We start from the raw sequence: 18,089 nt of genomic DNA, 5'->3' as shown, positions 1-18,089 counted from the left end.
TTGACAGGGTTCTACAAAACCTGTTTTCCAAAATTTGGTTCAAAATAAGATGTTTTCGGTTCAAAATCCATGCCAAACACAAAGTACGCACATACGAATTCTCCAAATTTTCTTAGTTACATGTTCTTGCAAAAATAAAAATAAAAACAAGAACACAAAGAAATTCAAAAACAGTTGTATCCTTGGAAAATAATTACTGTTACCAGTAAATACCGTTATCGGTATCGGTAGCTAACCAACGGGTATGTGCCTCAGCCGATACCGTTTCGTTAAGACAATAATTACCGATAAAATTCCGTTACCGATTTCCAGTTACTGTTATGTCGAAAAATTACCTATAGGAACTCGGATTATCGGTAACGACTATCAAAATTCGGTATCCCATCGATAAGTAAAATTAAGATTAATCCCATAAATATAACCCAGCACACAAATCCAATAAGGTACTAGACAAATGACTTTTCCATTCATATACGAAAATTGAATTCAATTTTCCAACATGAACAAGAACTATGAAAGTCGATTTGGATATTTCTTCTTCATAGTTGACCTATTTTTTTTTTCTTTTTTCTTATGAAAATATGGGCATGGATAGTTTTCTTGAGAGTTGTGACAACTTCTTCAACGTTATATTCTGTTGATGGAATGTATTTCGGCAAATAAGGTTGTTTGTTCCGTAATTTTTTTTTATCTCAAACACGAATCTGATGATGATGTTGTTATTGATCAAAATGAAACCTTTGTCTCCACACGAACTGAGATGAGGGGTACCTGCAAAAAAAAACTCTGATGCTTAAGTTAGCTAGAGTTTTTCACATGAGATTGTGTAGAGAGGATTGCATACCTTTTAGGGTTGTAAACTCATGTATTTATACGTTTCATACTAGGGTTTAATCCCAATTTCGAGATAAGCATGACATGTGAAAACTTGCCTTGTAAGTCATCTGGAAAGTCCAATACTTCCCCGGTATGACTTGGCAGTCAAGTACTCTAGATACTTCTGGAACATTCCTTTAGAACCTTTTTTGGGCACCACTCATTTTTGGTGGGGGACCATTATTTCATTTTTGGGTGGATATTAGAAGTAAATCCTAAGTCACCCCTTATCTAAGTATTTTTGTTAATACCAAACTTGTCCTTGCTAATTAAATTAGTTAGTGATTAGTAGTGATTATTAATTAGTGATTTACTAAAAAGAGATAGAGTTTTGTTAGAAGAATAATTATTGAAGGAGAAGAAGAAGCGGGTTTTGAATTTTTTTTTTTTTTTGATGATTCATTTCGAAATGAGGGTTCTGGGTACATAGGTATACTTCAAATTTAGTTAATGTAGCTTGAATTGGCCAAAACTTTTGAAAAAATGAAAATTTTATAAACTGATTTCCGCCATGGAAATAAAGTTCGGCTACGACATCTGAAGAATAGGTAACCAAACTCATCTGCAAGTGTAGTTCGGCTAATTTTTTTGAAAACACAGGTAGTCGAACTCAGCTTTAATGGAGTTTTTTTCTTTCAGAGCAAAGTTCGGTTGGCAGAAAAAAGTTGTGACGTAACCGAACTCAATATATAGGTTTTTAGAGAAAAGTTCGGTTAGGAGATAAAATTTGTGACGTAACCGAACTAAAAGTTCGTGAAAAGATGAGGGTACCCAAATACACCACAATATTTAAATTATCCACCTATAAGTCCTCTTACCGAATGTGATTGTCTATGGACAAAGTCGAGACAATACACCAATCGGTATTCACACTTTGTGTGATCGTTTATGGATACGAGATTGAGACAATACAACAATCAAAGTGTAATTACTTGATAATAGGTTCGGACTTAACCAAAATCTATAGGATCACTATCAAGTAATACAGAGTTAACGTTTGTTTTTTTTTACTTTTAATTATAATAAACAATTATTATTGCGAAAATAGAAAAGTAATAGACACAGCAAGATTTTGTTAACGAGGAAACCACAAATGCAGAAAAAACCCGGGACCAAGTCCAGAATTGAATAGTCTAAGCCGCTATACAAAATCTAAAACAAAACTTCATATAGTTGAGACCAAGCAACTAAACCTAGTTCACTTAGTTTCTTCAGTATCCCTACGCTTCCAACATTCAATAAGTGCACGCACTTGAACAATTCCTTTGGATCGTATTCGAAATAGTAAAGGAACAACAAATCTGTTTGGTAACAACTCTATTGATTCTTTCCAGCAAAGATGTCTCAAGTCATATGCAAAGGCTCTTCCGTTTAAACTAATAAACTCCTTTTCCTGGTTAGATCAATCTATCCAAAAACTACCGAAGTAGCAGAGTTTAGATTTGCAATCAATAAATATAGAATCCAACAAGGAACTATAAAGTGATGTCGATCTCATGCAACTAATCAATTGAATAATTCTGATTCTAGTTGGATCCCAGCCGATCAAGGTTTGTGCTACACAAAGATATGAGAAACCAATAAGAAATCGTCTTCGTCTTCAAATCTTCTTCGTCTTCAAATCTTCTTTAATCTTCAACTGCACAACACCACTTGAATCTCTTGTGATCAATCACGCACATAACAAAGTATGTTAACAATGGATTATCACAAGATGTCTTCAGATCTACAAAAAGTTCTAAAGATCCCGTCGAAACTTCGATCTAGTTTGAGTGAATCTTATATCAGAAAAGAAGATTTTGAAGAATAAACAAACTAGGTGCAATCAAAGTTCAACAACCGTTATTCAATCAAATCAATCGAAAACTAATAAACTGCAATTATCTAGTTTCCCACCAACGGTACTCGTAGAGCTTCTTGAACCCAAAAAAGTCTTTAAACGAGCAGTCGTAAGAGGTTTACCCTAATTAGGGTACTTTCCTCTCCGTATAGACGGCTCCACCAGAAACAACAAGAAGATGAAGTTTTCCTGGCTCTTAGGATAGTTTGCTAGAAATGCAAACTTTGGTATTTATAGACCAAGGATGTTTGGACACCAAGAAATTTACAAAACAGAATATTCTCAAGATATGCAACAAATGCCCAAATCGGTTCTCATAATTCCTGGAAATGCTTTGTCCAATATTTTCTGAAATTTCTCAATAGAAAATCTCCAATTAGTAAGTGCACATTACTAATTTTTATTTTCTTGAGATATGCATTTAATTGATGGTAATTAAAGCATATAAAACTAACAACCTTAATTAATAGATTCTTAATTTATTTCGGATCGGGATCTCCTTGTGTAATTAAGGAATATCTTTGAAAAATAAAAGATACCCCCTCCGTTTCAAAAAGACAATCCTCTTTCACTTTGTAAAAATATTAAGGAGACCATAATACTTTACTTGACTACCCTTAATTATTTACCTATTTTATCTTAATAAAATGTAAGTATTAAAAACTGCCTAAAATTGTTAAGAGGATTGTAAATAGGAAATAAAAAAAGGAAAATTAAAAGATATCGAATTTATGGAGTATAAACTCTTTAGGGAATTTAATTCTTAAAACCAAATATATTGTCTTTTAAAATGAATGAAGGATATATTAATTTCCTTAATTGTACAAAATTCTTTAATATTTTAGATTAGGTCGCATTAATATGCATTTATGAATATAAAAAATTAAAGGCTATAATAGAGAGTTCATTGAAAAAATACGCCTATAAACAGAAGCTGGACACAATTTTAAAACTAACGGAAATGGAATAGAGGACGGTCTTTTTGAAACAGAGGGAGTAAGAGTTATCGTTCGTGTTCAAAGTATGTTGACATCTTTTGTAAATGCTCTTTCATATTTACGTCTTGGAATCGATTATACCACACTTCCAAACAAGTTTAGAATTGGTTGATCTGTATTGCAAGACAACTATGTGATTGATCAATTATCAAATGACAATCATGGGTTCAATCAGTTCTACTAATCACAAGGATCGGTTCTACCTCATATGCATTACTTGTGATCGAACACACAAGTTATCAGGACCGGTTACATCAGTTACCAGGATCGGTTACGACAATTACTAGGACCGGTTACCATATACACATGGTATTGCTTGTGATCTGTTACACAAGTCACTAGGATCGGTTACACCAATTACCAGGATAGGTTACACCAGTTACTAGGACCGGTTACACCAATTACAAGGAACGGTTACATAATTCTTTTGTGATCGATCACACCAATTACTAGGATCGGTCACACCAATTACAAATATTGATCATACCATCTCAGGTGATTACTTAGGGTCGGTTACACTAATCAATAAAAACCAGTCATACCAAATCATAAGTCAGGCACTGTGATTAGTTAAACCAAGATATATAACAAGTTATGATCGGTTCTACTAACTCACACATATTGGTAATACAAATATATGCAATGAATAACAATACCAATAAGCCTAACGATTTCCCTTTCGATTCATAAAACAAGTTCATGAATGTACTTCCTTTAAACAAATGTAAACAATGTTTCCTAGGATGAAATCTTCACCTTTACCCATACACATAATCACAATAGCATTCATACGATTATGTCGATGTCATATATACAAAGTTCAAAAGGTAAGCATTACACTTCGTATTATAATTCCTTAACACTATGATCATGTGATCATGGTTCACTACTAGAGTATAATCATTCACAGCTTCGCAGTTATGTTTTCAATATAGCACGACTTGAAAGATACGTTAGGAATGAAACAGTTCAAGGCAATATTACTAACCTCAAGAGGAAGGATGATGTCGTCGTTATAGCTTGTTACTTCTTCACATTCTTCAGGTTTTCGAGTAATACTTGTATGTCTCATAATCCTATACTTTCTAGTCTAACCTATACGAAGTTATCTCTAGTACATAATCAAGCGACTCTTAGATATGTTTTGATTCACTAAAAATGACAACCAAACTTGACATACCAACTCTTGGTGGGTTCAACCGAGCTATGCTCTAACAGTCCGGCTAGTTATAGAAGTTGCGACATAACCGAACTTTTCCCTGAAAGAAAAAACTCCATTAAAACTGAGTTCGGCTAGTTCGACAAAGTTTTTAACATAATTTTTAGTCGAACTTCTCTCTGCAACTTCCATTTGCAAGTCATTTTGATGATTACTACTCATTTTTTAACCAAAAACAAATCACAAGTAATGAGTTTGTGGAAATTTTTTTGAATCGACGACGACAAGGAAGAGGGAAGAAGAGAAGAAGATGAGCCCTCTAAAAATGATGGGTTTGTGAAAAATTAAATTTTATAGGTTTGTTATAGTTTGGATTTTGTTTTTGAATTTGTTTTGTTAATAATTTTGTTATATATATAAATTTGTTGTTATTAGGTTAGTTATAAATTAAATTAGATTAAGGGTAGGTTAGTCATTTTCACTTTTTAGGACACCCTTTATAACTATAAAGTAAATATTCTTATCACATAATGGTCCCCCATCAAAAAAGGGTGGTGCCCAAAAATCCGTTCTTCCTTTAGAGTTAGGGGATTGACTAGGGCTATCAATGGATGTTAACGTAACAGATATTGTCTCTTCCGCTGCCGCTGCCATTAAAAATTAGCGGATATCCGTTATCCGTTAAGTTCCGGCGGAAATAGGAAAATCAAAAACCTTGCCGTTACGTTGGATTTACGGGATAACGGATATTTATCCGTTACCATCCGGTACAAACAGAAAATAGGCTAAAAACACATATCAGCTATTAAATCCAACAAAACAGGTTCTAAATCCATGCCACACACACAAAAAAACAGACATACAAATATTTAGATGTTCTAGGCTTCTAGCAAAAGAAAAAATCATGTTTTTTGAAAAGAAAAAGACATCTCCATGACTCCATCTCCATTTTCGACGATACACAAACACAACACAAGTGAAAAAATTTACACGTGCAATACGCACGTTAGCGGATAACGAAACTAAACCTAACGGAAATGCACGGTTCCACTACCGTTACGTTAAGAAGGGATTATTCGTTAACTTATCGGTATCGGATATCCGTTTACCGCTATGTCGGACGGTAGCGGTAACGGCTAACGGATTATCGGTATCGGCTAACGGAAAATCGGTATCCATTGACAGGCTTAGGATTGACCAACCAAAAAGGGCGTAAATGACCAAGCCCAATAAAGGAGTGTAATTAGCCAAGCCCATGAAGTGGGGCAGAAATATCCAAAGGCTAAACGAACTGGGGTGTAAACAAGCTTAGCGAAAGTCTTGGCTTGGCTGGCGGGTTAGATCAGCTGGCTGGATTGCTGTGTGACCAGCTATATTTTACATTTGGAGATGCTGGAGATAATGCTCTCATTCATGAGATTAAGAATGCTTCTTCACCTCTTATCCTCCCAACATAACATTCCAATTCATGACTTGGGCTGCACAACGGGTAGTGTGGGTAGGATGGTCTATACCCGCCACCCTACCCATTTATTGACGATTAAGAAATCTTTACCCGTCACCCTACCCGCCAAATAGTCGATAGGGTAGGATACGGTTAAAAAACTGGCGGGTAGGATAGGATTGGCGGGTATGGGTAGGGTATGTGCACCCCTATTCATGGCAGCCGGCTATAACAACTTGCGAAATCAATAAAATTCAGTGAATAGCACATAAATTGGTTACTGTTAGTTAGTTTGTTTATGGGATCACCATTTTGTGTTTAGTCAAAGCTAGTAAGTTTATGGATTTTAGGGTATTTTTAAGAGACTTTTAGAAAACAACTTAAAAAGTCAGTTGATCAGCTCCCAAAAAGTCTTAGAAAGTTGGAAATCCGCATACTACAGATAGTTTTCAAACTGTTTTCACTTCCACCTGTGTTGAATACCGTCTCTTTTACTGTTGATATTGCTGTCTCAGTATCTCCCATCAACTTTCCTCATTTTAATATTCTTTCTTTTATATATAAGGCTTGAGCGTGTCTACCGTCTAATTCATCTATGTTTTCCTCTTCTTCCACAGCAATTCTATAGAAGAATAGTATTCAGATTGATGGCTGCATCACCAAGTGAAAAGAGCAACTGGCTTAGCACAGTTTCTTTGGCAGTTCTTATCTTTTTTCTTTCTGTAATAACTAAGCAACATTCAATAGAAGCAGAAAAGAAATTTTGTAGCATTTTTACGATTTTTCTTTTGTTCATTTAATAGCGAACATTTTTACTTAATGAGCTTTGTGCAGATGGGTTAGCGTATTCAAGTTCTGGTGTGGCAGAAGTGGAGGAAAGGAAACTGATGGTTTTGGGTTCAAGGCCTCCTCAATGTATTAACAAGTGCTTCAGTTGCAGGCCGTGTACTGCAACTTTGGTTATTCCTCCTCCTAATCGTGAAGCGGCAAAGAGTATTCATGATAATTTAATGGAGTCATCGCCTTCACCCTTGATATCGGAACAAGATGTTGATGATAATGAACACTATTATCTTCTATCATGGAAATGTAGATGTGGAAATAAAATATATCAACCTTAATAATTATGATTTTTATTGAGAAATCTGTTTAGGACTTTATAGTGGTATTGGAATCATAATGTACTGCTAGATATGAGAATTGCGCGTTCGTTACATTATGGATTACACTACGTTGAGAACTCCGATATAAAATCAAATAGATGAAATTGAACTTGTAGTATCCCATTTAAACGCAATGGGACTCTTCACAACATGTACTCCGTCAGACCACTCAATCGAACCGAATTCCTCTTTGGTGGTGTCGACAGAACCTGTTATTAGCGACTTGAATGTGACTTCATATGACAAGCTCGTTTTGCTTGAATCAAACACGAGCACTGTTGGGGTAACACTGGTTCTAACTAATGGTGTTCGAGATCGAGCTTTAAGTTTGTAAACTGCAGTCGCAGAAGTTCCAACATTCGTAACCACTCTCTTATACTTGACAGTATCGGTTCCAGATTTAAAAACAACAGAAAATGATGGATAGTTTAGATCACCAGGGCTAGATAACCCGATTGCCCCGCAATCCACCGTTCTACCCGTGACAAAAACTGAGATCTTAGCATCATCGTACCCAATTGAGCAAAGGAATGCCTCATAACCACTAGGAGCAATGTCGTACACCAAACCTGGATTTAGAGCACGGTTCGGGTCTACATGTCCAGACCCATGTTGGAATGGTGTTGACAATTTTCCATTAGCAGAATCAGTAATGTATTTACCCGAGTTGTCAACATCATAAGCAGTAGTCATTAGAGCAGATTTAATTGCAGATGGAGACCAATTAGGATAAGCACTTCGAAGCAGCGCAGACAATCCGCTGACGTGAGGGCATGCCATGGATGTACCGGACTGCATATTAAACCCTCCACTAGGCCAAGCAGCCAGTATATTTACACCCGGTGCAATGATATCTGGCTTGAGAATCTCTGGAGTTATTCTGTTAGGACCGCGGCTAGAAAAGACTGCAACTTTAGGAGCTGGCACCGAAGAACCGACAGTTTCTTTGAAATTTAATGTGGCGGTGGATATTCCTCCGGCTGATGATGTTTCTCCCATATAAGCTATCATCTTTTTGGCAGATTCCAGACTGATTTGAGCTGTTGGAATCGGATAAGGTTTAAGGGATACAAATCCACCTATTTCCCCTCTTTGTAATGAAAGCATTCCAATGCCACCAGCGTTTCGAATTAGAGCCGCTGTATTCCCTTCTGATGCATCATCCGCAAAACACATAACAATTTTACCGGAAACCTGTGCAGGATCTAATGCTCCTGAGCAATCCAGGTTATCCCTGAAAACAATTATTTCTTGGTTGATTACTGGGATGTCGCCCGGATACACTGGAGCACCGGGAAGTACTTGACCATCGCCTAATATCACTTCTGATGTGAACTCTCTGTCAATTGTAGATGCTCCTACGGTCACTATCCATGGCGCGAGATTAGCAGCAGTCGTTGCGCCAGGTCCTGCATTTCCTGTGGCACATGAAACCAAAATCCCTTTCTCCAGAGCACGAAAAGATCCAATTGCTATCACATTTTCATAGTATTGATAAGTTTCATCCGTAACACCAAATGATAACGACATCACGTTAACTCCATCTGCGATAGCTTGATCCATGGCAGCTAGAATATCAGAATCAACAGATCCAGGCGCAACACCGAAACCAACCTTGTAAGCGGCAACTCTAGCTCTAGTTGCCATTCCTTTAGCTTCCCCGACAGCATATGTACCGAACCCGGCATTCTTAACGGAAGATCCAGCTGCAGTTGATGCACAATGTGTGCCATGTCCTAGTTTATCTCTCGGAGATCTCGTTTCTGTACCGTCCGCATCCACAGCATGACCAATTTTTGCTTCAATTCCTCTATAAAAAGATCGAGCACCAATTAGTTTCCGGTTACAAGATTTCGCCGGAAAGTCAGGTAAATCCTCACAAGTACCTCTCCATCTTGCTGGTACAGGAGTTAAACCCGAGTCATCAAAGCTTTTGTGTCCCGGCGAGATTCCGGTATCGAGAATACCTATAATAACATCTTCGCCGTAATTTGATTTCGGCCAAAGACCAAAACCATCATTTAGACCAAGAAACTGTGGAGTACGAGTGGTGTAGAATTGGTGAGTACGCTCAGGGATGACTGAGATAAAACCCGGAAGAGTTCGGAGATGTGAAGCTTGAGAAGGTGTTAGTCTAGCAGCGAAACCATGAATAGCATGGTCGTAAGTGTAAATGGTTTCGCGACGACTACCATTTTGATGAGATGATGGTGAATAAGGTGGAAGAGATTGAAGTGTTGAAGTGTACCAATCATGATGAGAATTAAAAATCGATGGTTTATCGGATTTAGAAACAAGAACTATGAAGGTAGACTCGGATTGTTCATCTTCATGAGAAGTAGTACTACTGGATGGTATAATCAATACAGAGAGATTAACGATGAGAAGGAAAAATATCCATGAAGTTTTCATAATTGACATTTTTTGTTGTTCATCTGCAAGGATTCTTCTTCCTCTTCATACTACATATAGTTAATTTTTCTTGATATTTGATTTCAATTTTATAATTTTGTTTTTGGTTATTGATTGAGCACCTACCGGGAGTGGTTATGAAAAAACTGTCATCATTTTTAATTGCAACGGTAGACAAGGCAGATCTCATGGGTCTGATTATATTAATCGTTGCCATGTTCAATGAAAAAGCTAGATATCCAAAAGAAATCTTTTTATTAAAAAAAGAAGAAAAAAAAATCCAGTTTCCTGGAACGGGAGAGGGAGTAGACATTTTTCAACACGACGTGATCCTTGGCAGGGATCATACTAATCTTCCCTGTATTGTTTCAATTAATTATATATTTCAGATGTGCTGGAGGTGTCTATGTATGCGGCACATCAAGAGTTCTATCGTGGAAACACATTCCCATGATCAGTTAAATCACATCTATTTGCTGCTGGTCCTAATTAATAATAATTGGTTCCGAAGAGTTGAGAGTTGAAGACTTACAATTATGCCATAAAGGTGGTAGTATGACTATAGTGGCTATAGTGACGATTTTTCGGCCGACGAAATACAGAAACCAGATACACACCCAAAATCTGGAACGGATATCACCTTTTGGTAAAACCTGTTGTCAATACTATACTAAGACAATGTCATATGGGTTAGATTTGGCTGCTAGATTAGACAAAAAACGTTGCAGATTACACAAAAAATGTTGCCTAAACTATTACACTAATTCTCTTTCCAGATATATCCCGCATTCCAATTAGTAGCGAGATAATTTCGCCGAATGGTTCAGCGTAGAGAAAAGTAATCGTTGTTTGGTTCAGTGCAGATTGATATATTTTTTGATCCGACGGCTGAGATGGTTGCATTGTTCCATTCATTGCAACCTAATTCTACTTTTCGTTGTCCCATTCAACACATCTACATTTTCGTTGAGAAGGTGTTAATTTGATAGCGAAACCATCAATAACATGGTTATAAGTATAAATGGTTTCGCGACGACGATTGTGATGAGATGATGCAGGTGGAAGAGATTGGAGAGTGGAAGTGTACCAATCATGATGAGAATTAAAAATGGACGGCTTATCGGGTTTAGAAACAAGTACTATGAAGGTCGACTCTGATTCTTCGATCATGAGAAGTAGTTCTTCATAAATATAGGATCAAGAAGAAGATAATTCTTATTATGATAATCTTATTAATTCTGGTTACACAGCTCATGAATATATAGAGCCCAATATTTCGATAAAGCAAAGTAACTATATACTAGGAAACAATATATTATCCTTAAATAAGGATATATATTAACATCACCCCCCCCCCCTCAAGTTGGTGCATAGATATCACACATGCCCAACTTTTCCAGAAAACTCAAGTTTTTTTGCATGACACTCCATGTGTGAGAATATCTGCAAGTTGTTCTTCAGACCGAACCGGTGGCAGCTCAATAATGTTCTTGTCCAGCTTCTCTTTGATGAAGAACCTGTCAACCTCCACATGTTTAGTACAATCATGCTGAACAGGATTATGATCAATATCACGCGCAGCTTTATTATCACAATACAGAGTAATATGATCCTTGCGAGGAACCCCCAAATCCTTAAGGAGAAGCCTCAACCAAAAATTTTCAGAAATGCCATCTACCATACCTCTGAATTCAGCCTCTGCACATGATCGTGTAACAATATTTTGTTTCTTACATCTCCAAGTAACTAAGTTACCTCCCACAAAGGTAAAGTAGCCTGCAGTAGAACGTCTGCCATCTATTTCTCCTGCATAGTCAGAATATGTATATTCCACAACCTTTCTATAATCTTCATTTTTACAGAATAAAATTCCTTTTCCAGGAGAAGACTTCAAATACCTCAAAATACGTAAAACTGCATCCATGTGTTGTTCACCTGGATTGTGCATGAATTGACTAACAACATTGAGTGCATAAGCAAGATCTAGCCTTGTGTGAGATAGATACATCAATCTCCCCACAAGTCTTTGATATCTCCTTTTATCAGCAGGAACTTGATCAGGTTCAATACATAGATTTACCTTTTCTTCTAAAGGTGTATGGATTGGCTGACACGCTGACATGCCCACTTCTTTTAGCAGGTCAAGAACATATTTCCTTTGTGATAAGAAAATTCCTTCACCGGATCGAGAAACTTCAATCCAAAAGGAAGTATTTCAATGAACCAAGATCGTTCATTTGAAATTCCTCTGATAAGTATATTTGCAAAGATTTCCTCTCCTCTGGATCATTTCCTGTCACCACCATATCATCTACATATATGATAAGAGCAGTAATTTTATCCTTCCTTTTCTTTATAAACAAAGTATGATCAGAATTACTCTGACGATATCCAAAGTTCCTCATAGATTTGGTGAATCTGCCAAACCAGGCCCTTGGAGATTGTTTTAGTCCATACAATGACTTCTTTAGCTTACATACCTTCTTACCATGAGATCCTGGAACTGAAATACCAGGTGGGAGCTTCATGTAAACTTCTTCAGTTAATTCACCATGCAAGAAGGCATTCTTTACATCAAACTGTTGCAAAGGCCAATCCAAGTTTGCAGCAAGCGATAACAACACTCGTACTGTGTTGATTTTCTCTATTGGAGAAAACGTTTTTGTATAGTCGATACCATAAGTTTGGATGTACCCTTTAGCAACTAATCTTGCTTTGTAACGTTCAATCTCACCATTTTCCTTGTATTTAACGGTGAAAATCTAACGACACCCCACAATCTTTCTTCCTTATGGACAATCAACATAATCCCAAGTATCATTCTGAAAAAGGGACCTCATTTATTCTTCCATAGATGCTCTCCATTTTGGATCAGCTAATGCTTCCTACACATTGTTAGGAATAAAAACAGTAGATAGTTGATTCACGAATGCCTTATTAGCTTTAGACATTCGATGGTGAGAGACATAATGACTCATAGGGTACTTAAACTTACTAGAGATTTCAGGTTCATATCCGGGCTTAGGAATACCTCTGTTTACACGTTGTGGAAGTTGTCTCCTAGATTCTTCAAGAACATCTGCAGCAGACGATTGGTTTGGTGTTTCATCTTCTTGAGGTAACGTAGACTCTGGAATCTCTTCTATCATAACCTCATCTTGAATCTCTATATCACGATCTAATACTGTACTTTCTGTTTCTTCTTGTGAAGAACTTTCATCAACAGATTCTCTTACCATATCATCAGAGTTGACAATAACAGATACATAAATTTTCGATATATCTTCATCATAGTTAAGAGTCCGAATTTCCTTATGGTACTCCCCCTGAAGTTCAGACTCACATGAAAAATACATAGTATCTTCATGAAATACATTATCCAAAGTAACAAACATTCTTTTGGTTGGAGGATGATAGCAACGGTATCCCTTTTTAGTTGTTGCATATCCCACAAATACACACTTCAGAGCTCTAGGAGCCAACTTATCATGTTGGTTCTTGTGCATATGAACATAAGCTACACAACCAAACACATGAGGCGGCAGATTAGGAACAGTTGGAGCCACAACTGCTTCAGCAAGAGCTTGATGGGGTGTTTGAAACACAATGGTACTGGATGACACTCGATTGATAAGATATGCTACAGAAGTAAGTGCCTTTCCCCAATACATCAGTGGCATATGTGCTTCTATCAATGAAGCACAGACCACTTCCATTAAGTGACGATTCTTTCTCTCTGCTACTCCATTCTTCTGAGGCGTATTAGAGCAAGTAGTTTGATGAATAATCCCATGTCCCTCAAAATAATGTTGAAGGTCAGAATCCATAAATTCACCACCATTATCACTACGAAGTACTTGAATCTGTTTGTTGTACTGAGTGTTAATCATCTTATGGAACTTTTGAAACAAGGCGGTAACTTCACTTTTGTTTTTCATGAGACACACCCACGTCTTTCTAGTGCAATCGTCAATAAAAGTAACAAACCATCTTGAAACACCCAGGGTAGTAGTTTTAGATGGCCCCCAAACATCAGAGTGTATGATCATAAAAGGAACTGGACACTTATTGAATGATAATGGAAAAGAAGTACGATGGCTTTTTGCAAGTTCACATACTTCACAATGAAAACTAGAAATATCAAGTTTTGCAAACAAAGTAGGAAATAATTTTTTTAAATAACCAAACGACGCATGTCCCAATTGTCGATGCCATAACAAAATTTGAGATTTTTATCTCTCCTCCTCAGAACCATCAGCAAGAAGAGTTTGACGCAGCTTATCCAAACTACTTGACACCAAATCCAGATAATACAGCTTCCCACGCTTAACACCATAACCAATCGTTTGCTTCGTTGTGATGTCCTTAAAAACACAACAGTCAGGCAAAAATATCACTACACAATGTAAAGTATTAGTTATTTTGGAAACTGATATGAGATTACAGTCTAATGTAGGAACTACTAAGACAGAATCTAAGTTTAAAGTTTCAGTGAGAGATACTGACCCTTCACTAGTAATTGAAGCTTGTGAGCCATTTGCAGTAGAAACTGTTTGTTGTAAGGATGGTTTAAGGGGAGAGATTTGTTTAGTATCACATGTCATATGATCTTTGGAACCGGAATCAACTATCCATGAATTATTCGAAACAAGTGAAGAAATATTTAAAAACTTACCATCGTTACTTGTCCTTGCTACTGATGCAGATATTACCATGGAATCCTTTCCTTTCTTTATTGAAGCCATTGGAGCACCAGAATTTTTCTTTGTCTCCTTCTTCCTCTCCAGATGTTGATCCCACCAATCTGGATATCCAACCAACTCGAAACACATGTCAATTGTATGTCCAGATTGATTACAGTGTGTACACTTAAGTGATGACTTTTCCACCTCAGTCTTTGAGTATCTCTGAAAAAACCCTTTTTGATTGTACCGGTTTTGAGTTGCCATAACAGCAGGTTCAACTTCTTCCGATTATTTTGCCATCGATGTACGTCGAACAGATTCACGACGAACGAGTGCATAACATGATTCCAATTCAGGAATATGATCCTTTCTCAAGATTTCACCACGGATCTGTTCAAAACTTTCATCTAATCCAGCAAGGAATATATTCACCCTTAGGCGCTGAATTGATTTTCGATAGGCTTCAATATCATTAGAATTCTCCATAACCACCTTGTCACGATGATCCAGCTCTCCAAATATTTAAGTTAGTTCTCCATAATAAATTGAGAGTGCTCTGGCATTTTGTTTTGCCGAAAACGCTCGTCGATTTAGAGTAAATACCTGCATCTCATCATCTCCATCATAAAAGGCTTTAGATAATGCATCCCAAATCTCTCTAGCAGTAGGTAACCGAATATATCTCTTCATGATTTCAGGTGACATAGACATCAACAACCATCTCTTGACTTTTTGATTATCTGTGTGCCACTTCTCATATCTTGGATCTTCCTCGGTAGGTTTTCTTGTCCTTCCCATAATAAAGGAGGTTTTTTCTTTTTCAGCAATATGCATCTCCATGATTTGTGACCACAAATCATAGTTTGTTTCATCAACAACAATCCCAGGCTTGAATACTGCACCTTCAGACTGAACGATAATATGAGCAAATTTGTTTTCCATCTGCCCTTTTGTTTTGATTTATTTTGGTATAATTCTGAATCACTACCCATGATTCAAGACCCCTACCTCATAAATGCCATCTTCATAAATATAGGATCAAGAAGAAGATAATTCTTATTATGATAATCTTATTAATTCTGGTTACACAGCTCATGAATATATAGAGCCCAATATTATGATAAAGCAAAAAATTTTATATATTAGGAAATAATATATTATCCTTAAATAAGGATATATATGACCAGTAGTACGTAGTACTCGAAGCAGATATAATGAACACAGAGAAATTAATGATGAGAAATAAAACTATCCATCGAGTTGACATTTTTATGTTTTGTGAGGATGTTTCTTCTTACTAGACGTAGATATATCTTTTCTCTTGATATTTGATATATTGAAATTTTGTTTTCATCATTTTCGATTGTTAATTGATGAGCACTACTTACCCTCAAGGCTGTTCCTGTCCATATGTCGGTATGTCCTCGTACATTTTCATATCTATAATTATATTTATATATTTTCATGCAAGATTATTTAATCAAATCATACGCAAGTGTTGGGCCCGATTCTTGGATCATGCCTAAATAAGGTCAAAAGAGAGACAAAATGTATTTTTTAATAGATGAACGTGGCCATGGTGGTGGCCGACCGAAAATACTGAACCATTTCGATCCAAACTTTTATTTACTAAACGTTCCTTTTTCACCACGGTTATATATTATAAACGTCCCTAATTGTTATTGTTTCACACCACATATTGCACCACGGTGTTAAATTTCATTTCGATTTGAAGCTATTAAGACGAATTCTGTCTGTTTAGATCGATTTCATGGGGTTGAATAACAGTTGGAGCCTGCTACTAGTATTTGATTACCAAATCAATGTTGAAAAAGAATGATCAATTGTCTTCCCAACATCTAAAACCACATGAATTCAGTTTTAAAGGCCAAGTGTCCTCAAAATATGTGATCTTTGTGTTAGACCCATGCTAATCTTCTCTATATCGTTTTAGATTTATTGGAAGTGTAAGAGGTGACATTTCCAATACGGAAAGTACATATGAACAGAAGAATAAGTACCGCGGTGGACACCGTGTGAGAGGAGGCATGGGATCCATTTCCGCCCATCCTATCCCAATCCACAGGGTGCTTCACTATGTCCGTGATCCAGTTCGATGTTTATTATCGGTGCGTCTAGCAAAGCCCTTTCCAATATCAACCAAAACATAATTGGGTACAGTTCTGCATAATTGGAAACCAGTTGTAAGAATGTAACATGTAATTTGATTCATGGCAATCCTGCAGTCGAACTCATGTTGCACTTGTCTCCGGTTTAGCCACCTTGTTGGCGGTGAGACTGTTTTTTCAATAAATTTTTGCTCTTTTCGAGTAAAAATAAATAAAATAGAAAAAAATATTTGATATTTGAGGCATTTCGAATTAATGAACTAATTTTGTTTTTTTATTATTATTGATTCATTGAATGCACAACATAATTTCCACATAAACGTAGGAAAATTTCCAAGGACCCTAAAACTCGATGTAACAAAAAGTACGCAGTTTTCCGGCGCTGACGTGTTTCCATCGTAAAACCATAATTTACGTTTTTAGAATACAAAGTAAGCAAAGGCTAGCTGTGCAGACTTCACCGGATCCCAGCACCACGGGATGGCAGCTCAGGTTCACTGTATTAATGCTTCAGTGAGTAATAATGAACCAAGAGCAGAAACTGACGACGACGACGGGGTACTGGGACCCTTGCAACAACACTTGCAAAATAATGCAGAAGGATTTTCTTCTTTCGAGCATGATTGATTTATCACAGGAGTTCCTGATCGCGAGCATGTAGTAGCACAATCATCTTCACAAAGGTTGCAATCAGTTTCATCGGACATGTAGTTATCTGAATAAGAGTCTACTCCTTCTTCGCATACGAACACAGCTGGAGGAGGTGGAGGTGGAGATGGGGATGGAGGTGGTGGTGATGGAGATGGGGATGGAGGAGGAGGAGGTGATGGTGGGGATGGACATGGACCTGGGGGTGCTTGACAACCACAACAACCGTCATACGTTATTTTTATATTTATATTTACGGTTTGCTTGTTTGTGCAAGCTTCTCCAGTGGAGCCAATCGCCGAACATTGACTTGGATCAGGTGATCCGTAGTGGTGGTGTTGTGCAGCCATCTCTGCACAGCAAAAAACATAAACAAATTAAACTTCATCATACGCTGCACTTATTTCTAGCTGGATAGAACAAGCTATTCCAATCTGAAACAAAAGACATATAACCAGACAGGTAGAAAACGCAAAAAGAAAAGAGAAATCAAGCAGTTGGTCCTCTTTGAAAATATCTCTATGTACGTTAACAATTAGTTAGTAGTAATAGAAAATAAGAACAAGAACGATACTACTTACGTTGCAGCAACGAAACTCCAACTATTGCGAACAGTAAAACCCCAACTGATGCAAAATTTCTTTGAATAAACTCCATCGTTACAATGAATAACAACTGCTACTATGTTTCTTTCTTTCTCTTCTTTGGAGACTTGTGTTTATGTGATGGAAAGCT

General features: G+C 36.9%; 3 protein-coding genes across 3 annotated transcripts; 1 reads left to right on the top strand and 2 right to left on the bottom strand.

Moving 5' to 3' along the window:
- The first annotated feature begins 6,964 nt into the window (after positions 1-6,964).
- Positions 6,965-7,438, top strand: LOC113339599 (EPIDERMAL PATTERNING FACTOR-like protein 2). The gene is made up of 2 exons (XM_026584840.1): positions 6,965-7,039; positions 7,121-7,438. Exons 1-2 carry the CDS (start codon positions 6,965-6,967, stop codon positions 7,436-7,438), a joined length of 393 nt encoding a protein of 130 aa, XP_026440625.1.
- On the bottom strand, positions 7,414-9,999 carry LOC113339873 (subtilisin-like protease SBT1.4). Its single transcript, XM_026585093.1, has one exon. The coding sequence runs from the start codon at positions 9,899-9,901 to the stop codon at positions 7,571-7,573; it is 2,331 nt and encodes a 776-aa protein (XP_026440878.1). The 5' UTR covers positions 9,902-9,999; the 3' UTR covers positions 7,414-7,570.
- A 6,966-nt stretch (positions 10,000-16,965) lies between these two features.
- On the bottom strand, positions 16,966-18,089 carry LOC113339760 (sulfated surface glycoprotein 185-like). The gene is made up of 2 exons (XM_026584986.1): positions 17,936-18,089; positions 16,966-17,706 (listed from the first exon to the last, which is right to left on the bottom strand). Exons 1-2 carry the CDS (start codon positions 18,009-18,011, stop codon positions 17,201-17,203), a joined length of 582 nt encoding a protein of 193 aa, XP_026440771.1. The 5' UTR covers positions 18,012-18,089; the 3' UTR covers positions 16,966-17,200.

Source organism: Papaver somniferum, unplaced genomic scaffold (genome assembly GCF_003573695.1).
Source record: "Papaver somniferum cultivar HN1 unplaced genomic scaffold, ASM357369v1 unplaced-scaffold_21, whole genome shotgun sequence".
Taxonomy (NCBI): domain Eukaryota; kingdom Viridiplantae; phylum Streptophyta; class Magnoliopsida; order Ranunculales; family Papaveraceae; genus Papaver; species Papaver somniferum.
This window is presented reverse-complemented; position numbering and strand designations above follow the sequence as displayed.

Coding starts and splice junctions, on each gene's coding strand:
- LOC113339599 (XM_026584840.1), top strand. CDS start 6,965: ATGGCTGCATCACCAAGTGAAAAGAGCAACTGGCTTAGCACAGTTTCT. Junction 7,040..7,120: donor TTCTTATCTTTTTTCTTTCT/GTAATAACTAAG, acceptor TTCATTTAATAG/CGAACATTTTTACTTAATGA.
- LOC113339760 (XM_026584986.1), bottom strand. CDS start 18,011: ATGGAGTTTATTCAAAGAAATTTTGCATCAGTTGGGGTTTTACTGTTC. Junction 17,707..17,935: donor TGGAGTTTCGTTGCTGCAAC/GTAAGTAGTATC, acceptor TTTGCTGTGCAG/AGATGGCTGCACAACACCAC.
- LOC113339873 (XM_026585093.1), bottom strand. CDS start 9,901: ATGTCAATTATGAAAACTTCATGGATATTTTTCCTTCTCATCGTTAAT.